Here is a 26,001-nt window from a genome sequence, read left to right as displayed (position 1 = left end):
ACATGAGGAGATTCTTTCCATAGGCCAAAAAAGGGAAAGTTAAGATAGAAGGCGGCAACGCAAGACCAAGAAGCTTGACTGAGCTGGGTCATTACCAGTAGTCAGGAGGGCCTGAGCTGTCTAAAACCTCACTCTCCCCCGTAGAAACATCTACTCCCACCAAATCAGCATCGTTACCCGCCGGGATTTCAAAGCGAGGAAAATCCCACCTGCTCAAATTTAGGACTCCATCCTCACCTTCTTTTTTTTCCCCAAACCAAAGCCGCCACCACCACCGAGTGGGTCACTAAACTTCCCCGAGCAGGGAGCTCTCCCCTCCTACAGGAACCGAGCCAGTGTCGTCATCCCTCGCAAGCCCCGGCCCTGCCCTTTCCCGCCTGGCGCCGTGCAAGGAGAGCTTCACCTTCCCCGCGCCCGCCGCAGTGCCGTGGGGTGGGCGACCCGCACCCAGCGGGCTCCCCGGGGGTCATCCCCCGGCCGGCCCGTTCGGCCTGATCCCAGTACAGGCAGCCCCGCCGGCGCGGCCGCGGCACCACCGGTTCCCCCCGCCCAGACCCACCGCCCGCCATTGCCCAACGGCTCCGACGGGGATTCCAACCCGGCCGCCAGCTCGAGCCTCTCCCGAAGGCGGGACCCCGGGACGCGGAGCGGCCCTCACCTGCAGCGCCAGAACCTGCCCTTCGCCCGTGCCCGGCGGGGGTGGGGTGACGAAACGGCGAGAGCGCGGCGGAATCGACCCGACCCCTATGCTCCGCTCGGCGCCGCCGCCCCCGCCCGCCACCTGGCGCCCGCCCAGCCGTCTCCCCATTGGCCGAGAGAGCGGGCAAGCTCCCGCTCCGCCGCAGTCCATTGGCTCCCCACGACTGCCAATCAAAGTCGCTTCCCCGTCGGGGGTGGGGAGGCCCGGTGCGCGCGCCCGCCGCTGGCGCGCGCTCCCCGGTGGCCGTCGGGGACAGTCAGAGCCACGCGCGCGGCCCCGCCCCCCCGGCTCTCACCCCAGGAGGCTCCGACTGCCCCGGGGGTGGCCCGGGCTCACCCCGGGGGCGGCGGCTACCCGGTATGCCCGGCCGCAGAATAAGCCAGGTGTCCGAGTGTAGGAGACCGTGACAGGAGCACTGCGGAACGTGGCAGGGCGCGGCGGGAATAACACTGCGTCCGTGTCCCGTTTCCACGGCGGGGCACCGTGAATAAGCAGATGTTGTTCTCCGAAGCGAAATGCGAGCGACTTCACAGATCCCGGGAAGCGTCAGGGACTTTTCCGCGCCTGGCAGTGGTGCAGGCGCTGATCCGCTCCGTCGGCACTGCTGCACCGGGAGCGCCCGCTCAGGGCCGGGCCGGGCCGGGCTCGCAGCTGCCCCGGGCACGGGCTCAAGGACAGGGACCACCTCTGACACGGTACTGCTGGTTTGGTTACACCGCTCTCCGCGGAGCCACGCGGTTCTCGCTCAGTATCAGAACTGTTACTCACGCCTTCGCTTATCTTTCGGATGTATTTGTTTTAGACAGAGAACTATTTCAAGTTTCAAGCAGCCGCCACCACCCTGACCTTCCTTCGTCCCTTCAATCTTTGCCTTCGCCGCTGGTTTCTGCGTTTCCCTTCCATCTGCCCTTCTCATTGCTGCGCCTCCAGCGCTGTCCCTGGGGAGAGCCTGGTTCGAGGACAGCAAAAGCTCCGGATGACTGGGTAGGGCTGCAAAACAGTACTTTCCTCTTGGCCATATTTCTTATGCAAGTCCACATATAATCAGATCGGCGCCCAGTCTTCCTGTACTCTTTCACTCAGTCTGTGACTCATTAACTTTAGTTCACTTAGATTAGTTGAGTAGGATTTTAAGACCATAACACTGTGATAAAATTTATCTTCTGAATGTCCTTGACAAATGGATTTGAATTAATTGCTATTAACATTACTGTGAAATTTGGCCAGGTTGGTAAGCTTCCTAAGATTGAACGTGATTTCTCCCTTCCCTAGTCTCCCTTTCCTCACTCTCCTGTGTTGAAAGTTAACAGTTCACATTTGAGAGGAGACATCTTGTAATTTTTTGTTTCTTTCACTTCTGACCAGAGCTGCACTTTAGTTTTCTACAGTCTCTCTCACTAATGTGAGATCAAGCTTTCTTTACAGCACACTAGAGGGGACACATACAATCATAAATACAACTATTTCTGTAAGGAATTAAGCTTCTATTTTCCCTAGAGCATTGTCAAAACTGGAAATGCTCCATGCCAGAACACCTAGACTTTCTTCAATCTTACATCAAAATAGACATTAATCTCTTTGTTTGCTCAAATAATGCTCAAACTTGATCAAAGATGGAAGAAACAGAAGAGGATTTCAGGGTAAATGATGGAACAGAGCTCATACTACGATGAAAGAGAATTCCAGTTTGGCAGAAGTCAGAACCTGCAGCCTGGGGTGGACTGGCACAGAAAATCCCCAACTATTCCACACAAAGTTTATTGAATGCTACCACCTTGTGCCCCAAAACCACTCCACTGTGCAAAAACCCAGGGCTGATTGCATCTATTCTACTCCCTGTGAAAACCAGGGCCCATGGTTCTTATCTTAGGCCAGTTTGGGGACAATTATTGTAAAATAAGTAAGAAAGGTATCTTCAGGTCCCGAATCTGGTGGCACAAACTATCAGACAATCTTTTAACAATGAAGAAAATATTCTTCAAATCAGCTATTCCCATGTATTGACTTAGGTAGGCTGATGTACTGCGTATACGTTATATATATATGTATAACATATAATTATTTATATTACATTATAATATGTACATGGAAATTGTATATAATTTATTACCCTATTTACATATATTTTACTGTATTTCCAAATATACATTTACTATACTTTTTATATAGATAATATATATATATTATATAGAATCTAGAATATATAATCTAGACTATGTAATACACACACACACACACATATAGGTACAATAAATTTAGCCCTTGTATCATAGTGGAAAGGCAGTGTGTTGTTTTGGGAGTCACCTTCATATGGAATTTCAACTCGTTGTGGCTTCCAGGGGAATGGAGATTGATCAGAAATGAGGAATTTACACATTCCTCATTTTTTGTACAAACAACTGGACTCAGATTTTAGTACAGCCTCAGAAATAACAATTGTGGTTTTCAGTGTTTCACTTAAACATCTTTATGATTCAACTAGCATCTTTAAAACGGCTACAAAATATGTTTATAAATGCTATGAAATAATTTTGAGGATTAAAAAATCAAGACTATTAGCTGGAAAAAATAAAGCTTACCAAAAGGCAATTTTTATGAAAATCTTAATTTAATATTTGTAAATTTCTCAAGGTGCCACTTTAGGGAATAGTACTTTTGAGCCTGCTGAATATTCTTTCCTGCTTGCAAGATGTTTTCTATCCTTTTGACACTTAAATGAAAAATGTCTAGACACCTTTGGAAGTTAGTAAGACAATAAAGGTTACCAGAGTTTTGAAAATACATTTTTAACTGCCAAGTTTTTACCCCATTCCAAGTGTAGTATTTGAAACAATTTGTAAGCAACATTATTGGAGTCACCTTAATGTACTTTTGGAATCAACATTATTGCTCTTCCTGTGAAGAAAGCAGAATTTGTCTGCACTGGGGTTAATATACATGCTTGTACAGTAATTTGACTGCATTACTTATAGTAACAGTTTAATGTCTGTATAAATATATACAGGACTTGAGGCTACATGCGCTGAATAAATACATATATGAACTTGAAAAACTGATTGGGAAAATACACCTCAAAGGTTAATAAAGTACAATTTCTTTCAATTTATCAAATGTAAATTTGCTTTATGTACATTTAAAGATTACATTTTTCTCATAGTAAATTAAAAGAGATTAGTGGTCTAATTTTATCTATCATCAGCGATGCAAGATCCCAGCAAGATGACACTATTATGATGCCATAAATAATTTACTTATGTAGAGAATCACACTCCACCATATTAATAATTTTGATTTTGGTACTTTGATGTTTTTTTCCTAGGTATTAAAAAGCAGTTGTTCTCTGTACATATTCAGTTCAGTAAGCATGTGACATCCAGTGAAAGATTAACTTAATATTTTTCCTGAGAAGAACAGCTGACAGTCTCTCCAGCCCCTCTGGTGAGCACTTGATTCAGACTGTAAGGAACAGGACAGGAAGTTTGTGGGGGGAAAAAAATCCTCTCATTTTAGATAAGTATCCCACGGTTATTTTTACTTTTAACACAATCTATTTTTAAATATGCTTCTTGTTTCTTCTGCTGTCCTCAGAAATTCCATGTGTTGTTTTAGGCACTAGTACTTTCTCTATAAAGAAATTCTGTCTCTTGCCTTCACTCAGAAGCAATTTTGTGTTTCTTGACTGCTGCCATAACATTTCAGAATTCTCTTCAAACTCCTTCTCTCTTGCTAAGAAACTCCATGTGTTATAATCTTTATTTACACTTCAAATGTAAATTTAAATCCTGAACCATATTTTGATTGCAAATATAATGATGTTACTGACTATATACACTGCCCAATGACAACGAATTTCAGATTATTAAATTTAATTCCACTCAAATCAATTTCACTGTTTTACTGCCCAGCTTTCACTGGGAAAGAACCTTTCAAGTAAAAGCCATGTAATTGTCTGAAGTACTTTTTGTTGTCTCCTTGTTTTTCAAAAGTGTTTTTAATTACTGTTTCATACTGTCCAAACTTTTCTATTTTACAACAATTGTCTATGACTACCTTGGATGTGAATTATTTGCTTTTAATAGGTACAAAATTGCAGAATAATTAAGGCATAGAAGACTTTCTGTCAATAGCAAAGGTATCTATGTGATCGTCATTCCTGGGAAAGTTCAAGTCTGGAGAGCTTGCCTAGGCAACTTAAAAAAGGTGGAAAAACATAGTGTCTAGCCCACACAGTTCAGAATAAAAAAACCCATTTTTTCTAAGATATTAATTTATGATCCTATTTCCTCTTAATAATGGAATTTTAAACAAAATTGTGGCTAAAGTAAGCTTTTCCCAGCTATCCGCATTTGTTTTCTGCAGAGAAGACAGGAAAAAAGTTTCTGTTTGTTTTGTTGGCTTTTTTTTTTTTTTTTTTAAGAAGCCACACAGGTCAGCAAAAATGGATACCTCTGCACCACGGGGAACAGAGTCCTTCCCACTGACCCAAAGGCTGGAGTGAACTCCTGTCATAAAGCAGGCACGGAATGTCAGCTCCCTTCTGTAATTTCCATCCAAGTCAACGGAACAGCAACTGCTTGAGCAACAGCACCAGTTTATAGTGCCACAGTAAAGCCCTTCCTTTACCACAGATAAATGAGCTCTCTGCCTGACGTGCTGCTGATGAAATGCAGGGCTATATATCTTCTGTGAATTGTCTGCTGTTTTGCTGAGTTTATAGCAGGAAGTGAATCAGGAGCCAGGGACATTTTAGGCAGAAGTCCTATTGTAAAGCCAACAGTAACAAAGTAGCTTTAGGAATATACTGTTTCTTTTATACTAATTAAGTTCCTCAAGCCATGTACAGAAGCTATTCTCTGGGAATCTTATTAATTTCTTCCATGTCAAAGAATTAATAGGGAGAAAGGTTAGTGTCCAGGAAGCAAGCCCCACTGTTCAACTCTAACAATAAACTCCTTCTACACTGATGCCATTATAACAATTTGTGTAGCTGTTTAGAGCTTGTCCATTTAATTCTTCATACAATACTGTCCTTATGCTTCATACTGGAGCATATGAAGAACAGTATTTTAGGACTGAGACACACATTTATTATCAGCTCTGCCTGGCAAGTTATTATACTAGCTAAAGTCAGAACTTTTGAGAACCGTTATTTCCGATTTATTTTGCTCCCCTGAAAGCCAAAACAGTTTCTTTGTGAGATACATTTGGAGGATGACTGGCCCAAGGCTGCAGTTAATTACTCAGAACTAAGAGCTTATCTGCTCGCAGTAACTCAGATTTAAGTCCTCTCAGTCAGAGCTGAAACAGGTTTTAATCTTTCGGAGAATCAGGCTCCAGCAAAAAGAGCTACCTTACCTCTGAATGAGAGCATCCACATGAGGTTTGTCATCTTTTATTACACATGTCAGCATCACTCCTGTAAGTCAATTCCCCTGAACTCCTGCAGCAGACACCTGCCTCAAGCAGGAAATGCATCTCCCTCATCACCTCAGTTCCAGCTCTTAGCAGAGCATGCTCCAGGCTCTCACCAGCCTGGGCACCACTTGGTACCATTAGTCCTATCCTACTACAGCAAGAGATTTAGTTAAAGATGCAGAAGGGAAAATGTGAAGATTTTACCTCTGAGTAAGCAACTGAAGTTTTTCCCTTTCAGCTTCTCTTCCTCCTAACTTCATTTTCACCTTTACCTTTCAAGACCAGGCACAAACCAGCATCTCACAGCATAATATCCACGTATCATCCTCTTCCTCCTCCCACAGAACTATTAGCTATGACTGCTTTTGTTTCCTTGGCACCCTCCAAGTCTGCAGAAAAGCTTCTTTATGCACACTCATTCCAGCTAACACTGATTCTTTCCTTACTCAAATTCCTTCTGACAATTTTTCAATGAGCCTTAAAAACAGACATCACACAGCAACAGAGCTTCCTAATTTTGAATTTCTCAAGAACATTTCACTGACGTACACAAGGCCTCAAGTTCTCCATAGAAAAGGAAGAATTTCTGCTCACTTACAGATTTTTTTCTGGAGCATGTGTTGTGGTTTTAAGCCCAACTGGAGATGAAACACCACCCAGCCACTCACTTAGCTCTCTCTCTTCCCCTTCCCACACTGGTGGAATGAGGAGGAGAATTGAAGTAGAACTTGTATGTTGAGATAGGAACAGTTTAATAATTAGAAGTAAAATAAAATGCAATAATAATGGGTAGTAGTAGTAATAGTAATAATAATGATAATAATAATGAAAAAAATCACAAGTGATGCACAATACAACTGCTTACCATCTGCAGACCCCCCTTCTCAAACCAAAATCAGACCTGTTGACTAACTCCCCCAGTTCAGAGACTGGCCATGACATTCCACGGTATGGAATATCCTAGCCAGTTCAGTTCACTTGTCCCAGCTGTGCTCCTTCTCTCTTCCTTTTGTGCACCTCCTCACTGGCAGAGCAGGAGACAAGACAAAAAAATAGTCCTGGACTTAGGATAAACACAACTTAGTAAAAACCCAAAACATCAGTGACTTATCAATACCACTCTTATTCCAAACACAAAACACAGTACTGAGAAGAAATTATCCCAGTTGAAACCAGGACAGTTTAGTACTGATAACCAGAAAACCAATCTTGGTATATTAGAATTCCATGTTATTTCAGTTTTGCTCCTTAAACTCCTTTTACATACATATGTTTTTAATGTTAGAAGTGAAAATATAATTAGGCCTTCAAATGTCAACCTCTGCAAAAAGCCTGTCAGGAAAATGAAATGAGGTGAAAACAGTCTGATGTATAAAATCACTAGACTATTGTTTTTAAAAAGAAAATGAAATGAGATCAGGAAGAGAGGGTCACTGCATTTGCAATGTCTTTGAATTCTTGTTCTTTAAAGAGAATATTGCATGATTAAATTCATGTTTGGGTCAGCAAGATAAATTACTAGTAATACATTAGTTGGAGATATAACTAAAATGTGGTATCAACATTTGAAACCTTAATTCTAGTTCTGAGATTATTTACTACATAGTCAAAGATTCCTATCAGGTTTTTATTTTCCTTTTCCCCCCTAGTTAGTAATATTTCAATGCTTTTATTTTGAGGTAGTACTGATAATTTACTAGCTATTTTACAAAGATGTTCCATCCTCAAGTGTTTGAAATATGCTTTCCCAATACTACACCGGGTCAGAGAGAAGAATTTACATGTTTAGAACTGACAGGTCTGCTACAAAAACATTTTCCATATAAAATACTTCCTTACAAATAGTTTATTTTACTTAATGTATCTGCTATACACTGGGACAGAAATCTTTGAAAGCAACAGCAAGCTTTCCAGTCCCGACTTTTGAAATATTGAATAGTGAGGATGCAAGCTTAAATGAGCTGACCCTTTCTAAGCCAGCAGAAACCCTCTAAATAATTACATAAGAATATCCAGTATATTAGCATACTACATGCTAATATATTCAGTATATTACACGTATATTAATAATATTACAGAAAGTGCCATTACTAGTTTGTGTTGTTAATGTCTGTGCTCTGGAGGCCCTGATTCAACTCACAGCTTACATGTAATAACACCACTGCCCATACAGAGTACCACCAACAAACCAGTTTGGAAAACAAAGATTATTTAGATGCTATTATGGTTATTGGGTCATTGTGAAATTACACCTAGAAGTATCCCCTGGATTCAGCCTCCACAGCCTTCCACAGCAATAAATCCTAAAAACCCAGAACAGAGTGCTACTGTTGCAATACAAGAATACTACAACAACACATCCTCTGTCCCAGCCACTACAGAAATTACTCACAAGCACTGACAGAAAGCTTCATTTTTCTTCTATCACAGTGCCCTTGTTATGTTACCTGTCTGTTAAAAATATAATCATTACTACAGAATACTACTTACTACAGGCCCACAGTCCCTAGGGCTGTTACTACTTCCCACTTTATCCCTAACGAGTAGGGGTAAAACCGGAAACATCTGCCCACTAAAGATCAGTAATTAAAACAACACTATGATGATTAACACATCTGACTACACCTCTACTTAAGAGCAGTTTGCCTGTCAAGGCTCAAATATACAAGCAAGACTCACAGTCAGGAATTGAGAAAAAGCCTCCACCACCAATAAACCCCACACCAAAAAACCCAAACAGAAAACCCCAACCACAAAATATGAGACCTGGAATTTAGGTGAGCTTTACCATCCTGCAGTGATCATCTTACCTTTCACTTATTTATTTCAAGAGTCAACTAGAATTGTAGGGGCCAGTGAGAAGATTCAAAGCTGATGAAGAGAGAATCAGTTAGATTTTATTTTAGTGGAATATACAAGATGAATGAAGACTGTGCTTGGAGTAACTCAGCCTACAGATTTCATTCTTTACTGCCAGGATAAACTCCAGATTCTCTGTAAGGGTATTGGTCAGTCCAGCCCACACCTGCCCTTCCTCCCCAGCACAAGCTGCTCTGGCCAGACTGTGTTCAGCTGTCCTGAAGACCATGGTTTCCTGCCCTCTTCTAGGAGGACCTTCCAAAACAGGTGAAGTGGTGAAGTTGCAGGTGGTGTGGTTTAGGTGTTCAAGAAACTAAAAACTTTGGGAGAGCTAAACCTTACCAAAAAAAAAAAAAAAAAAAGGAAGACGGGAGGGAGAAGGAGAATAAAATCAACCAATGCATGTTACTATTTATAAATAACCACCCAGTATTTGCTTGAAAGTCAAGTGGAAGCAACAGCCAATCACAGACCCCACTAGTTTATTTATATGCTTTGATGTTAGAAGACTGAAATACCCATTTTTATCTTTTGCTCCTTAGTTTTGGTAGCTAAGTTTTGCATCTTAGTTTTGGTAGCTAATCATCATAACTGTTATCATAGCTACCAGAAATAGCTTGTCATGTACCACAATATCTTTGTTAAACAAAATATACAAAAATATACAGATATTTGTGTTATATACATGCATAAATACACTGAGAGATTCTGGTGCAAATGAAGATTTATCATCAGCTTCAAGCAATGAAATTTATCACAGTATCTGGTTGTTCTGTTTTTCACAGACATGCACTATCTCAAAATAAAAATTAATGGCTACTGAAAAAGTCCATCAATATACCATTGAAACACTCCCTCAGTCCATAAAACTTCCTACCTTTAAAGAGTTAGCAGCTCAGAACACTTAAAGGAAATAAAAACCTCCAACCCTCAGCAGATAAAGACTTGCTTTTCAATTTGTTAATACTGGTTATAAATCAATAGCTTCATTAACTGGCAACAGCCTCAAGTACATGTACTGCTATTTTTTCCAGATGCTCATCTTTTATGACAAGAATCTGAATCATCACTGTGAAAATACTAATGTTTACCACCATCATCCTTTTATAGAACCACAGCTTATTTATTATAGGCAGGAAGGGATAGGCTACTAGAGGAAATGAATACTATCCAGAACAGCAAGGAGCTTCTTTCAGATTATGCATGTGGGTTGCCACATTTACAAATAAAGTTCTTGATCATTATTGAGAATTAGTTTATACAAATCATATAAACGTAACTGTGTATACATACACAGTCTATAGCTATTGTTGTAATAATTATCAGGTCAGTATATGTCTAGTACAGTTCCTGGGCTTGGAGTGCTTGTTTCACTTTTCAAAGACTGTTTTGTCTTTGTCAGTATTTCCTACATGCAATGTAGCAAAACATAGCAATCTGTTCCAAAACTTCAAGTTATTCTTGATGTCTTCCTACCAAAAGTGTAGCTGTTTTTCTGTCATCACTTCCAGGTGGCTACAACAAGCTTTCCTGAATCTCTTGCACGGCTTCCTTTGAGCCCCGAGGACTGCCCAGGACGACCCCGCAGGTCACGATCAGTCCCGTCGCTCTGCGCCATCTCTTCATCATATCTGCAGATGAGAAAACCCCTTCAGTGCCTTGTGCTGCTACACAAACAGCAGTGGGTCCTGTACATTCTACATCTACAACTGGAATTTGATACAAGCTGCTCTGCATACAGCTGCAGGCATAGCATGACATGCAGCTATGAATCTATAATTTTACAATACAGATCATCCTGAAATATCTTCAGCCCCTCTTTGAAATAAACAAGTCATCTGGCAGCTCTAGTTAAACTCCTGAGTTTGTGAAATTTTGTGCTTATGAAGTTCCCCATGTACTTCTGCAGGTCTGTGGTTAAGCAGAAAATCAGCCTGCTGCCAGTTTAAATAACTCCTGAGCTATTGCTTCAAAGGGAGGATTGTTAGCTGCAGTGTTAAAACTCCCCTGTTGCATCACAAAGAGAAAAGGGAAAGAATGAGGTGAACTAAACAGCCATGTGCTCAAACAAAATGCATTTGATGACATGTATTTGGTAACACTTAACCACAGTGATGAGTGGTTCTGTAAATATCTAAATCCATTATAGCCTCAGATAACTTTAGCATAAACTGATTTTTCAGCTGCTATGCAAATTCCAAGCAGAATTTGTTACAGATAGGTAATTTTAATTAAGAAAAGATAATAATAAAGAATTTTGTAGGAAAATCATAAAATACACTTAGTTATACTGTTTTATATGTATTCATAGCTACCATGTGTGTAACATTCATTAAATCTTAAATCCTAATTCAGACCGCTTATATTTAACTGCTTTTACTAATATAGAGGAAAAGTATTTAAGATGAACATGAACTAGTGGATCAACTACGTACATAAAGTGCATTCCTGACATACTGAGCAACTGCACCACTAGTGCTAGAGAACCTATCCAAATGTTTTCTCAAAAAAGATGAGAAACTGTGTCAGCAATATGGTATTCAAACCAGTGATCTTCCGCATAAAACCAATCAATCCTAAACAAATCTTGCAGACATCCCAATATAATAATCTCAGTTTCCTTCATTGCTGTCCTTATAATACAGATCAAGAAATTAAAAAAAAAATCTGACCATTCTATTATTTATTATTACATTCATTATTCACAGGACTCAAGAGATATTATTTCTATGAACTGGGAGCAAATTTGCATCAAGTAACTTTTAAACCAGAACCAACTATTTTAACTTTTTAAGTATCATGTATATATTAGCCTCCATACAATTAAAGTTCTGCATATGTAGAAGACAAACATTCTCTTTCCTTCTGTCCCTCAGTTCTAGCTGCTGGAAGCTCAGAAGGTGCAAGCAGGAGCTTATCAGGCAACATTGTCTCTGGACATGAGGCAAAGAAACTCTGCTTTAATGCACTCCCACCTCCAAAGCAGGTCCAAAGAAAAGAAGTGGTACTTTGTGCCCATTTTTCATATGAGAATGAAGTTTACCTTATCTTTTTGGTCTACATTACACATCAAAAAAGTGAGGTGAAAAAAAAACATTGGCCTTTCTATGAAACATTGATAAAACTTACAAGACTTCATAATTGCCCAGAACCTCGTTTGGTGGAGTTTTATTCCATTTGCAGTCAGGAATTTCCCCGTTAGGCACAGCAATATTAAGCGTGTCATTAATAAGATTATACTTCAAGATGCGATCATTAGCAGTGCTGGAAGTAAGAGAAGGGGAAGCATTAACCTACAAAAGGAAAAAAAAAAGCAGTCAGTATCAGTTTTTGGAGTGTCCTCCAAACAGCATGTGTGATGGCTGTGTGTACCATACAGGAAATTGAGCCTTGGTGGCTCAAAGCATGTCTTTCAGTTCCTCAGGCCCTAGAAGGAATTCCCCACTGGCCATTTTTCGTTTCACTTGGACAGGAAAGTAACCACTCTGTTAAGTGTCTGTAGTGTCAGCCTGAAGATTTCTTTTGCGATGAGATTCACCAGGGTGAATCAGACAAGACAGAATTTTAATTTCATTTTCTGTTTACATGGTTACAAACCCCATACATTTGAGTCCTTAAAATTTGCCCAGTTTACATGAATTGCTGTTGCACACAGAAATCTGTGGCTCTCTTCTGGGTAAACAACTTTTCTCTAAGTTCTTATCTGAGTTTTCCCCTGTTATATTGTGAGCTGGAGAGTGCTCTCTATTCAAAGAGCCACATTGTATCCTGTTTTAATTAAACCAGGGATTCATTTAACATATCTTTGTTCCACATTTATTTTGGAAAAGTAGTATCAGAACGATAAACAGAATTTTTTTATGAAGTTCACTTCAAATTAGATTGAGAAGGAAGTGGATGGATAAAGGAAGAAGGATGGATAAAATTTATATTGAACATACAGAGCTAAAGTAAATATATGGAAGAGAAATTTATGTAAAAAATAAAAAAGCTTTCCAAATATCCTAATTATATTTAGTATGCCCCTTTTGTGTCCTCTCAATCTGTAACATTAAGGCTATGACAGCATTTAAAAATTAAATTTGATGTTTTGCTCCATGAAGTCAATGCCCATTTTCCAAGTACTGATCCAGCATTTAACAGGGCTGCAAACATTCAGACTGCCTCTGAAGTGCAGCTGTATGGACGCACTAGATTTAGAAACCAAAACAGAAAGCCATAAACAAATAGAAACACAAAAGAAATAGGAAAGAAAAGCACATGGTAGCTTGGTCATCACATGGCCTATCTCACTTTCCAATATTTTTCTTAATCCATTTACCCGATAAACAAAAAATATTGTTTAAAAAGAGGAAAGACTACATTGAAATCTACTTAGTTTTATTCTGTGAAATGAAAAGGAAGTTTTTTTCCTGTATTTTATAGAACTTTACCTCAATTAGCCAGGGTTTAAGCTTGTCATCAATGATAATGTCATATCCATAACACTCAAAGCAGTGTTTATCATTATTCATTACAGGCTAGGGAAAAAGAAAATACAGTAATATGTATTAAAATCTACTCTTCAGTAAGTAACCCAATTACCCACTTTCTTTGCTAGAATTTACATGTAATGACATTATGAATCTTCTACAACGCTCTTTAGTATTGTAACTCAAATATAAGCTTGCTAACTAGTATGTTCAGCATTGCCTCTTTTTCTGAGGCTGGATGTAAATATTTCAATACTAATGATTGCATTGACGCCAAGTATTGAGTTATGTTAATTTCCCACTATGTCTCCATAGTGAAAGTAAGTGTTTTTATACTTTGCAAAAGTAATAACTATATTTAAAGGCTGCATGCATCAGGAGAAAACAAAGTTTGAAAATTTACAGCTTCATTTTGAATTCTTTAAATTTTAGAAAAGCAATTCAAAGACATTTCTTTTATTCTGCTGCTGTAACCATGCAGAAATTTTAGATCAAATAATTACAAAATACATTGAAAAATTTTAATTACTCAAAGTAACTATAACACCAAAGCCAAGAGAGACCAAGAATCAAGTTGTGCTTAGATGCACATGCTCTAGAGAACCAGGAGCTTTCCAGCATCTGCTAAACATTTGCTGTATGCATGGTATAATACTTTCTTCTATGTGAAGCTCATTAGATCTTTCAGAGAAAACTTAGTGAAGGTTTCTGAGATGTTTTCCACATAAAGAATAATGAAGCTTTTAATTTCTTCAGGACTGAAAGAGAGGAGGAGGAACAAGAATCTAATTACATGTGTCATTGTCAGAAGGACAGAGGAACAACAGACTTCATGCTCCATCATTTTCACTTCTCCTCTTCTAAGGTTTTGCTAACATTTGATTATATCCCTTTTCTTCTCCCAAGTACCTTCAGATATGATTTCCCAGCATATGCCAGGTTAAGGCATGCTTCCCCAGCTCCCACTGATCCTAGCTGCATGACCTTGTCCCTGTTTCTTGTGCTGATTCTGGTGTTCATCTGTTCCTTCTGTGGCTCAGCTTATTCCCCTGGCAGAACACCAAAACATCAATAAAGCAAGGTAGTAATTGTCAGTGCACAAGTGAGCTGATTCAGCTCTAAATGGTGCCAGGCCCAGCCCAAAAAAGAGGACAAGACAATGTACTTGGGACCAGGAAAGTCCTTGGCAACAGTGAGTTCCTCAGTTACACCAGCTGACTCCCAGAGTGCTACCTGTCCTGTAATGTGATCACAGAATATTACCCCAATACTAGAAAGTCACTCAAGCAGAGAACTGGCTGCTGCTGCTTTAATTTTATTTTTTAAAATTAAATCATGATAATTCTGTGACATACATAAAAGTAGTGAAAGTACATTATGTAACTCTAATGACCTAATAGCCTTAGGTTTCCTTTGATAAATTGTTCTCCAGAGGTTTTTTTTCTTTGACACATTTGTTATTGCTGGAATGACGTCACATATTTTGGCAGAACTTAATACTATTCACAACGGCAGTATCAAGTCATATTAAATAGTTCATAAATCCCTCAAGGAAAGAGATTTACTCACTCCTTCAAATATCCACAGACAACTCAACCCACTCACCCACCCAAGATTCAGTTCCCTCATCTCAAGAGGTTTCAAGAAATCAAGAGGTAAGAGAGCTGCAGAAATCAGCATCAACACCATCACTCCAAGAGTAGAAAAGAGAAGCAGGGATTTGAATGGCAAGCTCACTTCCATGGTTATGGGAAGCCTGCAGCTGGAACGCTATTGCTGGCAGCACTCACCGCAACAGCCTTCAGGGACTGCACAATGATCCAGTGAATTTCATCAAATAATTTGTTGGTGACTTCCTTTCCACGGGTGCTCTCCAGGTACAAGCGTAAGTTACTCACTGTCCACTTGCCTCCATGGATATGGTTGTAATCATCCTGAAGAGTTAAGGAGTTCACTCAGACTAAGATTTTGAAGTTGTTCAGCAGGTTTTTTCTCATCCTTACAAAAAGTCCCCTTATATTTACAAGTATTGCTCTAAAAACAAAGCTGGCTAATTGGTCTTGCAGCTTCATGAACACCAACTTTGAACTGCCCTCTACATAAACAATTGCCTTTATTATAGCCCTAATATGCTTGTATCGCACATCGTAAATAAAGTAATAAATCATTGTTAGGAGAAAAAAAACCTGGGTACTTGGACAGTTTTATAATAAAGTATGAGTTATTATTTGGAAATAGAAGTTTTAAAATGTGAAAGAACTAAACACTTTGCTCCTCTGGGGATAAGGACAAAACAATGAGCAACAGCAGAATTTCACTGAAGGTAGTTATTGTAAAATGCAGCACTTGAAAGTGTTTGTCTGTGTTTCTTTATTTAAAGTACAACTTACCTATTCCCTGGTATCTTCTTAATGGTGCTACTTCAAGAAGTTACATTCAAGAACATAGTGAAATGACACCTGAATTGTTTTTAACAGTTAAAATTTTCAATTAATTCAGTACAAAACCCCACTAAGTGCTACTGAAACTCAACAGGGGGAAACAGGAGGTTACCTTATGTTGTCTTTTCAGAAGCTATCAAGGCTGTACATTATTCCTCTTTAAATGGAAAGACAAGAGCAAAGTGAGGGCTGTTCACACCGAAGGAAAGGCACACGTTCAGCCCTCAAGGTTCTCCCAGGACAAATGCTTTGTCCCTTTATAAAGTGTTCTCCTCAGAGTATTTCCGAGAATTAATAACTGTATGTCTGATAAATTACAAAACCCGGAATGCACAGGGCAGAAAAAAGCTCTCAGAAGAACAAATTCTGTCATCCTCTAGGACAAGGTCAGAGAAGCAGCTATCTTATTATTAGGCTTTCTCCTATAGCTCCCTCATTAGTAAATTTGGAGAAGTGGACTGTACAAATAAAGACCTGAAACATAATTCTCAGGACTTGCACCATGGAAAAAATGTCTTGAGACCAGATTCCAGCAAGGGAACAGAGATCAAAGTTTCAGCCCTCTTTGCCCTTCAGAACAAGTACTCAAATCAAAACAGATTGCAACTGGGTAGAGCTTTACACAATCACAGTTGTTTCATTGAAGATATTAAAACAAAGTGAAAATAATGATGTATAAGAATTATTGTTGTTTTGTTTGTATCACACATGCATTTTCCAGCACCTCATCATGCTTTTTATAAATTACTGAAAGGTCAAATTAGGTACAGTTTTAGAAGACTAAAGCTGTGCAGTCCAAAAGCCTCCAAAGTTACACGCACATTTAAAACAGAACAAATAGGATGGGTAGCACAGCTTTACACTAAACTTCCCTTCTGCCTTTCTGCAAAACTGAACAGATATCAGTGATTTATAATTTATAAAAAGCTTTTCAAGTATTCTAGTAATAATTCTAAATTCTTAGGTTGCTACTTTTATACCCATTTCTCTTGTCCTTTATTCTAAGTGACGTCACCATCACGGTCACTTATCTGGGAAAAACCTTGAAGGCCATTCTTTAACTGGTAGAGAAGATTGAAGGGTGCATAATAACAAGGCAGGCAATGTACCATGTGCCTCACATCATCTCTCTACTGGCAACACCGCAAGGATTTTTTCTAAAAGTTGTATGGGACCAGCTTTCACCATAAGTAATTCTCAGTGTGCCCCGTCAAACCAAAATATGTTTGAAGCCCTTCACAAATCAGCAACTGAGCAATAAAATGTTTGTAGTACTGCAAAATGGTATATTTGACCACTTACCCTGGTTTATAACTACCAACATTATAATTTACATTATTGTTACAGCAATATCCACACAAAAACAGCACTGCTATGCTGCACATCTTATGGAACAGTAGCAGAGAAGGCATATTAAGCCAGGTTTCAATTTAAGATATATTGCATATATCTTGTGTATGAGTACATGTGTATACCTACATTAATATAATCAGGAGCATGTATGTGTGTGTGTCCATACATAATATTTTCCATACCATCAAAATAAAGCTTCTGGCATTAGGAAGTGCAACAATAGAGTTTTAATGACTGTACCAGAGGCATGGTTTGTAAATCACAGATATCTGCTAAAAACACCAATGGGTCAATCATTATCAAGTCATTCCCTGAAGGAACAAGACCTGGGAAGTGACACTTTATCCCCTCTATGTCACCCCTGCCCCACTAACCTTCCCTCCCCACTGCTGAATTTCAGCCTACTTTGACATGAGGAAGGGCTGTCAAAGCTCTCATGTTTCCACTTGAGTATCAGTAACAAATTACAAAACAGAACTGTTTTGCAGGCAGAGCTCCATTTTTGTCCATGCAAAAGGAAGCCACCAGATGGCCAGGCAGCACTTATTTATCTCATGTTTGCAACTCTACATTCCCTTTGTTTCCCACAGAAGGAAGGCAGGGGCACGAGGTTGGGGGAAACACCGGAAGAAGCTGGAAAGTGCTGTGATGAATACGTGCTGGAAAGAAGAAATTTAATTAACTGCCAGAGAGAGAGAGGGAAGGAGAAATGAGGAAGGGGATATTAAACCACTATTATAAAGTATATATCCACATGATCCAAGCTCATTAATCTATTTGTTCAATTCATAAGTGAGCATGTTGGCTTTTAAATGAAAGGAGACCCCTCCTCTCAACTACTGTGAGTCAATACTGAAAACATCACACTCAATTACAGAGCTGCAACTCATTATCTTGACTTCTGATTTGTGGTTTTCTAAAATGTCTACATTCTAAAATGTATTTATTTGTAATTGCAAGATGAAGTATTTTAATTGCAAGATGATGAAGAGTATGACAAAACCTTTTGATTCCAAGTTTCTGGGACAACTAAGGAAAATCAGTCTTGCTACAAAAGAGCATCTAAGAAATCAGCACACTTACCCCATGTTTCTGAATGGCAACATTTGTAAGATGTACAAACATGTTATCCAGTTCACTTGTACTTGGTGTGTATTTCACTGTGCAAAAGCGGCAAAACCCAAGCTTATACCTTAAATGCAAAAAGTCATTAAAATGTGTTAAATCCCTGTGAGAAACAAGTAAGTGAGCATCCTAGGATACCAGTTACTGGTTAAACTTCCTTGTGCAACACGCACAACATTATTTTGACTACACTGGACATTATCTCTAAACAAAATACAGACATGCAATCTTACATGTAACATCTCAGTGGACGATAGGTAGACACCAAAACATAAAGACGAAGATCAAATTTCTTTCCACCAATTAGTAAGGGATTGTTGATGTAGAGTGAAATCACATAGGCTTCTTTGGAAGACTGAGACACAAACCTGAAAAACACCAAACACATCTCACAGTATGATATTTGCAACAATACAATCCCTGAAGTATTTTACTTCTTTAGAAGTGTTCTGTAAATTTCGAGTTGACTGAAATTTTGCATCTTTTGTCAAGATGGTGTATAAAGTTGTGGTGGTTAACAATACACACTTGGCATCAGGCCTTATCCATTAAAAAAAAGCTGAAAATACTATAGAGATGACCAAGATCAATTACCCATTTAAACTCACACAATAGCTGACCAAACCATTCACAACGCAGCTCTACAAGACAGCCTTATTCCCTTGAAGAGAATTTAGAACTTGGCAAAGTCCAGACAAGCAAAAAGAATGTAGTGCATTATCTTCATTATTCAAGGTCTTGTACTACTGGAATATTTGCATTTCTGCTTGGTGTGCTACTGCAAACCACTGTGAAAAATTAATATAACTTTTAGATTGTGACATTCTTCAGATTCCAACCAAACAGGGAAAAATACTCAAATGATATTCAGCCAGTCACTCGGTCACAGGAAAAAACATAAGTTGTGTGATCAAAACTTCTAGTCAGAGAAATACATAAAATTGCTAACCTATTTCATTCATTTGAAAGGAGATCATGAACATGACATGCATTATATTGTGTTCCAAAAGGAAAATACATTTATTTCATAGAAATGCATTCTTATTTTGTACTAATTTAAAAAGTGATTTAATATATATTAAACAATTATTGAAATTGCTGAGGTGAAGATTTTTCTCTTGCTTCCTGTTATTTAATGCTGTGAAGCAGAACATTTTCTTTCTGTGCAAGTTTTCCCCCAACAATACTGAAAGCAATTTATAAAGAGTATTAATTGAACAGTTCTGTGTACCTCCTCATACCAAAACAAGTTGTATTATAACCAGTTGAAGGAGGAAGCCAGATAACAACTGAGATTAAATGCAAACCTAACTATAAAATTACAAAGCAATAATAATAATAATGGCATACTTCTCCCATGCATCAGACAATCAGCATGTGGATGCAGTTCACCTAATTACAGAAAGTACAATAAAGGGCTCAGTTTCAAGAACTTACGAAGATGTTTTGCTGTCTCGAGACCATTTTTTTATTTGGGAGAGTTTGTTGATTAGAAATATTCCTTTTCCTTGAGCTTTGCCACAAGGTTTCATAATCCATGTGCTGGAGGGATTCTTTCTGAATTCTTCAACAAAGAGATTATAATCAGCAGGAAGCATAAAAGTCACAGGAACAAAATCTGAATTAAGGGGGAAAAAAAGGGTGCACAATTACAGACACTATCTGACAGGCTACTGACACATAAAGACTAAAAAAAGAAAAGTTCTGTATTTTCAGTTTTCCAGGATCTGGCATGATCCACCTTCATTAAGATCCATGTTGCTTTTTATCTCATTTACTTACTAGTTTATTCTTAAACAATTGAAAAATGTTGCACGATGCTAACTTCATAGTAATAGATTCTAATTCATGTGAATAGGCTTTCTACTTCCATTTATATGCTGTGCCACTACAGTATTAGATACCATTTCAACAAAACAATTAAAATTTCTCAATTTCCTCAATCAGCTTCTACCAATCTTTATCATGCTCTGTTGCAGGCAAAAAAAACCCCTTGGCTGTGTAATTTTTATTTCCATGTAACTCCCATTATTCTTATTTATTATATCTTATTCTGAACTCCTAATATTCTTCTTTGCTCCCACACTCAGTTTTACCATGATTACTGAAACCTAAAGAAAAACATTTTTCACTTTTTGCTATGAAATAATCTTCAATTCCACTCTTGAAGACCTGCCTTCTTACATGGATGAAGTGTTTTCATTTCACTTCCAAGATGTAATTCACCTCCGCATATCTCACTCTTACTTCAATGCTTTCTCCAAACCAACTCTGCTTTCCTCATCCTGATCTATTCTTGGTTTAGTTTTGGGGTTTGAATTTCTCGGGTACTTTTTTTTTGGTCTGGTTTGCTTTTTATTTTGTTTTTTAGCAGTCATTATTAGTTCCCCAACTTCTCCCAAATTTCCCCTCTGAGGTGTTTGTTCATTCAGCTCTGTCTAGAACCTTCCTTCAAACAGGTTTAGTTGTTGCTCCATTGTAAGATTTTCACATAATAAGTTTTTCACTTTTGAATTAACGAAATTGTAACCCTCTCTCATATGAAGTAGCAGAGCCCTTTGGTTTCACCACTAACCTAACTGCAAAGTATTTTAAACCCACAATTTTCCCTCTCCAAAATAATTTTTAAGAAACCCCAAATGAATCAAACCCAAAAGCGGGACAGAGCACTTCAAGGTAGCCACTTTAATGTCATAACATTCCAGAGTTTCAGTTCTTCATGCATAAAAAAGCTGGTTCTCTTCCAATTATTGACTCTCTAAGAAAACAGCTGAATGCTGAAAATAAGAACATACCCAAATAAATATATTTCCCATTTTCATCCTTTTCTGCAAGAGGACTTCCCTCTTTCTCAAGTTCTTTTCTGTATCTCTTAATATTCTTTACCATCAAATCTTTTCTGGTCAGTTCATAGTGGTTTGGGAAATGATTGACAATTTGGTCATCAGAGAGGCGGTAACCGGTTTCCACACTGAACACATTTCTTATTGTTTGGACGCTCATCCTGAAACCAAAGATAGACACCAAGTGATTTCTCTCAAGAAACACACTTCAGAACAACAAATTAGAGATCTTTTCCCTCCAATTTCTTAATCTTTTCTCCTCTCATTTCTCTTTATATTTAATATTTTGCTGCAGGGACAATCCAACATATCCTGAAGTTCTATTAACAAAGCAAATTAAATCCTGCTGAAGGTTTAATCAGTCCCTCCACTACTACTGAAATTGGTGCAGGAAGTGAGTACAGAAAGATGACAAGTTGGTCCTACTGGACTCTGGCTTGTTGATAGTCAGGTCAATCCCCAGCAAGGCCTAAAAATTACTGAATTGCACCCAAATGGTACAGAATCCTCTTTCTAAATCTCTTACTTCACGCTCTAGAAACTCACCTTTCCTCTTCAGAAAAGTCACAAACCCAACCTCTTAGTGACTGACTTGCTACTTGGATTACAAAAGGAATTCAAACATATGACTTGAAAACTGGTTAAGAGATCTTGCTAAAAACACCTGTGTCGTTTAGTTATAAGCCAGATGAAAGTGCTGCAGTGACAGAGTCATTAAATCAGTTATCAACTACACTTTTCACAGAAGATAAGAGTGGGGACATAAATGCAAAGAATTTTCCATATTAGATGTCTCAATACGAAAATTTAAGAATATTTCCTGAATGCTAACAATCTGCTACATTATCATTTCAGAAAGAAAAAAAAACTAATCCAAAAGAATAAAACACAGCAATTTCCATGAGTGTTGCCCCACTCTCCCAACTGCATTCCAAAAGGATGAGCAGATTACTAGATTCCTGCCCATTTAGATTCCTGCCCATTTAAATAAGTGGTTCACAAAGGGTACACCTGGCAGCACAAACTGCCATTCTGATGTATTTCAAAGGAACATCATAAATTGTTTTGTTTATTTAAAGAGTACTGTTTCTGCCCATTAATAGACTACTGCATTCTAGGACTGCATTTCATGGGCTTATAATAGACAAACACCAAATGAGAAGATTATTTACTCTCCTCCTTTTACCATAATCTTGGTCTAATTTCTCATTCACTCTCAGTATTGAAATGTTGAATAGTTAGCCTGAATATAAATCATTATCATGAAGAGAAGGAAAGTATAGTTTATTACAGAAGTGTGGACTCTGGTAACAGGGCAAGCCTCCATAACATTGATTTTAAAAATTGGGAATTGTAGCATACTTACCAATAAAAATTCCAGTCTTCATTTTCTGCCACCTGAATCCACCCTCTTTTTTCGAAGTTGTTTATTAGAACAGATTTTTCTATGTCAGTTACCCACTTTACTTTTCCTGCCATTATCCTGAAGTGGAATCAACCTGTTCATATAGAAAAGTTTAAAGCTGAAAATAGGGGAGGATACAGGGAAGTAAAAGCAGAAGAAAAGTGGCACCTAGAAAACACTTTCACATAAGTATTATTAGCTTAAAACCCAAGGAAAATAACACCTAGGCTCAGACTGAAACCCTGCACTTGTCAGCTGGAGAACTGCACACAAGGACACTGGTTACAGGGAGGGTTTTCACACTCCCCACCTTTTATAAATAGATACAAAACCTTCCCTTAAATATACTACTGACAGAATCCCCCTATTCTACACTGGGTAATATTAAAAGAACCAATACAGACATTACATTGTTTCTAACTTAGGAACATATATTTTTGCTTTCTTTGGAAGCATGAAAGTTCATCAGGATCTCGTGGTGCCTATAGAATAAAAACTCATGATTCCAAGGGAAATCCCTTACATGCTCTATCAACAATCAAGATTTGCAGTACCTCAGGGGAGGGGAACTAAAGTTACTGACCTTGCAACTGGTATCATTAAACCCTTACAGGAGGATTTCCCTAGACGTCAGGCTGTTAATAGAGTGCTTACAAACTGCAGTTCAGCTCCTGACACCAGATGTCACTTTCTACATTAGATCTCTCACTTGTCCATGTCAGCCTTTTGTTAGGATCACTTGACCATTCTGGCAGGAAGGGACCCCAGAAAGTCCCCTGGTCAGCCTCCTGCTCAGCGCAGGTTTAGCTACGAGGTGTGGACAGTTTTACCCATTTATGTTTTGAAAAGCCCCAAATACACAGACAGCACAGCTTCTCTGGGCATCTTATCCCACTTCCTCACTGACCTAATGGGGGTGGGGGTAGGGGGTGCTTCTCCCAATATTTTTATCATTTTCCCTACATTTTTTATTCTTACTTAAATTACTTTCCCAAGAACAAAACGCACTGTACAAAGGAGTGGGAGAGAGCTGGGTTATCACACATCCACAAGCAACCCCATGGTACTGTCCCTTCTACACACAATTTTGTATTGAGAAGTAATTAAAAAATAAAAGCACCTTTACTAAATGTAGTAATGTAATTAATGAATGTTAATTAAATTTAATGCTAATGCCATTTCTGCAAGTAACATGTTGGACTGGAATTCAAGGGTTCTTCATTTTCCAGGACTAGATATGGGAATGTACATTTGCCACCAAGCTCAGGCCCCTATTGTTTCTTTCTGGGAGGTATAACCCATATAATCCCACACAGACTATTTATCCTGTCAAATCCTACAAAGGCAGAATGTTTACTCACAAACTTAGATTTCAGGAAAGTTTAGGACAAACATTTTTGTTCATGTTGGTAAAGCAATCTGAAATCAAGCTTAGATAGAAAAGAGTATACAAAGACTCAGGGTCTGTCTTCTTGTGTGTGCTTTTATACAATCCCTAGTTCTATAAGGTCATGATCTTTCTCCGGGCCTTCCAGATATTACCAGAACAAAAGTAAATGAAACAATTAATTATTTGTACTGAAGTTTGCATAATCCACGATCAGTGACTCACTAATACCACAAAGCACCTTGCTGTGGTTTTAAAAGTTCAGGGATTAGTCTGCTTGCAATACAACTGTCCCTTCAAAAGGAAATGCATTAAAGGCTACAATGGTATTAACCAACCACAATGTAAACTTTTCAAAAGGCTTTAAACCAACATTCTTCACATCTCCAAGCTACCCCAAGAGGTTTACCAAAATTCAAACCTAACATTATACCTGTTTCTCTGACTCCTTGAGCAATTCACACTCAGGAAGATGAGCTAAAATTAAGACAGAGCTAAACACTGGAGACAGCTAACACTAGAAATCAAAAGAAAAATTGTAAGAGCACAATTCTTTTCCTGTTTTGGGATCTTGGTGCCTCACCTATCCCTCCTGCAATAGAGGGATTGAAGGCAGACTGAAAATTTGTCCTTGGTTTCTGCAGAATTTAATAAATCTCAGATGATGTTTAAGTGGCCTGTAAACAAAATCTTCCAATTTTGTACAAATTGATCGCCGAAACCAACAAACAAGAATGCACAACAATTAATATAATTTTAACGCAATGAACTTTTCTAGAGGAATCCTCTAATCTGGAAATAGGTATTCTAGATAAACCAATGAGATTGCACATGATAGCTACACATTCAAACTTCTGATCAGCTGAGATCCTTAGCTTCACAAAACATCAAAGAAGAGCTGCATAACACATCCACAGCCTTCACATTTGTAGTAAGTCAAATTCTTCACAAAATACCAGAGCTCCTACTCAAGAGACAGCAGGCATGTGACAGAGGCACAGCAGGTCTGCCACTTCTCCAAAACACTGCCTTTCCTGCCCAGACTACTTCCACTGGCAGCAAAAAAGCCTGGCAGCAGCCTTACCCCAGGTGAGACCTCTTGCTCTTGTACAAATTGATGAACTGAGATCCAAAAGCAGCCTGGCTGGCATCACCACCACTCTAAGGAGCCAGTGGTGCTGATGGCAGACTTTTCACACCGCAAAATGGGGGTGAAGCTGCGCCTCCAGCACCCGATCCAGCAACCTCTGTTTCCTTCCAATAGTACAAAATGTAACTGTGCTTCACAATTAAGTTTACTACTGGAAAATCCAGTTTGGCTGTGCCGTCAGAGGAGGCCAGGAGGGCCTGCTACGCGATTCCCGAAGCGTTAGGGAGGAGGAGCCCAAGACTGGAAGAGACACACGGCTGTGTGTGCGTGGGTGTGTATGTGTGGTGATGTGTGGTGATGTGTATGGGTGTGTTGGGGATGTATGTGGGACAGGTACGGGGCTGCGGAGGAAGGAGATGGGACTGAGAATGTGTAAAGGCACTGTGGGTGTGTAGGGGGGATGTCGGGGAGGAGAACGACACCCACGAACCACCCCACGCTCACCTGCCGGCGTGAGCCCGGCCGCCGCACCGCTCAGCCCGGGCCGTCCCCGCCGCACGCCGCCATCGCCCCGCCCGTTCCGGCCCCGCCCCGGGGCGGGGCTGCCGGGGCCGCCGCCGGCCATGTTGTATGCGGGGCGGGGCGCGGCGCGGAGTGTGGTGAGGACGGGGTCAGCCCTTCCCCGCGGGACTGGGAGGTGCTTCAGTCCTGATGGGGAAGCCCCGAACTCGCCCAGCCACCTCAGGGTTGTGCCTGCTGTCTGGGGATGTTTTGGTCTCAAGCGTGTGCGGCTTGGGCCTGCCCCATCATCGGGAAACACGTCCCTAGCAAACATCAGTCCATGAGTAAATGGGGGTTTGTTAAAGGCCGTCACGTGACAAAACCTTCCCGATGTTACCGGAATATAAAAT

The 26,001-nt window shown here is 39.4% G+C and overlaps 3 protein-coding genes across 16 annotated transcripts in view; 1 reads left to right on the top strand and 2 right to left on the bottom strand.

Moving 5' to 3' along the window:
• Positions 1-810, bottom strand: part of PACSIN2 (protein kinase C and casein kinase substrate in neurons 2) — a 53,505-nt gene extending 52,695 nt beyond the window's left edge. For 5 of the 7 annotated variants that reach the window (XM_039719820.1, XM_039719847.1, XM_039719859.1 and 2 more), the window contains exon 1: positions 659-810. The gene's annotated coding sequence lies outside the window, so the exon portion shown is untranslated. Of the gene's footprint in view, positions 1-559; positions 581-658 lie in introns of those variants that run through there. The other 2 variants (XM_039719827.1, XM_039719837.1) reach the window with 2 other exon arrangements.
• Positions 811-933: 123 nt separating this feature from the next.
• Positions 934-9,305, top strand: LOC120507385. 2 transcript variants are annotated; one of them, XM_039719962.1, is made up of 3 exons: positions 934-1,395; positions 1,503-1,684; positions 9,093-9,305. In XM_039719962.1, exons 1-3 carry the CDS (start codon positions 1,216-1,218, stop codon positions 9,289-9,291), a joined length of 561 nt encoding a protein of 186 aa, XP_039575896.1. In that variant the 5' UTR covers positions 934-1,215; the 3' UTR covers positions 9,292-9,305. The 2 variants fall into 2 exon arrangements, with proteins under 2 accessions (XP_039575896.1, XP_039575887.1); XM_039719953.1 differs by having other exon boundaries at positions 934-1,684; positions 9,093-9,278.
• On the bottom strand, positions 3,659-25,663 carry TTLL1 (tubulin tyrosine ligase like 1). Of its 7 annotated transcripts, XR_005628739.1 has the most exons (13): positions 25,595-25,663; positions 22,575-22,707; positions 21,161-21,369; positions 19,803-19,983; positions 18,599-18,733; positions 18,324-18,432; positions 15,237-15,380; positions 13,408-13,494; positions 12,104-12,267; positions 10,451-10,605; positions 8,926-8,986; positions 8,508-8,566; positions 3,659-7,139 (listed from the first exon to the last, which is right to left on the bottom strand). XR_005628739.1 is itself a non-coding variant. In XM_039719909.1 (11 exons), exons 2-10 carry the CDS (start codon positions 22,685-22,687, stop codon positions 10,476-10,478), a joined length of 1,272 nt encoding a protein of 423 aa, XP_039575843.1. In that variant the 5' UTR covers positions 22,688-22,707; positions 25,595-25,663; the 3' UTR covers positions 9,175-9,311; positions 10,451-10,475. The 7 variants fall into 7 exon arrangements, 4 of the variants coding, with proteins under 4 accessions (XP_039575843.1, XP_039575833.1, XP_039575864.1 ...); XR_005628738.1 differs by having other exon boundaries at positions 3,659-8,566; XR_005628740.1 differs by lacking the exon at positions 8,508-8,566.
• Positions 25,664-26,001: the final 338 nt, after the last annotated feature.

Source organism: Passer montanus, unplaced genomic scaffold (genome assembly GCF_014805655.1).
Source record: "Passer montanus isolate IOZ18808 unplaced genomic scaffold, ASM1480565v1 scaffold106, whole genome shotgun sequence".
In the NCBI taxonomy this organism is placed as follows: Eukaryota; Metazoa; Chordata; class Aves; order Passeriformes; family Passeridae; genus Passer; species Passer montanus.
The sequence above is the reverse complement of the archived record's forward strand: the minus strand, read 5'-3'. Positions and strand labels throughout refer to the sequence as shown.

Excerpts from the sequence above, each read along its gene's own strand:
- TTLL1 (XM_039719909.1), bottom strand. The coding sequence starts at position 22,687 with ATGGCAGGAAAAGTAAAGTGGGTAACTGACATAGAAAAATCTGTTCTA. Across the intron at positions 19,984-21,160 it reads TGGGAAATATATTTATTTGG|ATTTTGTTCCTGTGACTTTT; the intron begins GTATGTTCTTAT and ends CCCTTAATTCAG. Across the intron at positions 12,268-13,407 it reads TTAAACCCTGGCTAATTGAG|GTTAATGCTTCCCCTTCTCT; the intron begins GTAAAGTTCTAT and ends TTCCTTTTGTAG.
- LOC120507385 (XM_039719953.1), top strand. The coding sequence starts at position 1,196 with ATGTTGTTCTCCGAAGCGAAATGCGAGCGACTTCACAGATCCCGGGAA. Across the intron at positions 1,685-9,092 it reads CAAAAGCTCCGGATGACTGG|GATAAACTCCAGATTCTCTG; the intron begins GTAGGGCTGCAA and ends CTTTACTGCCAG.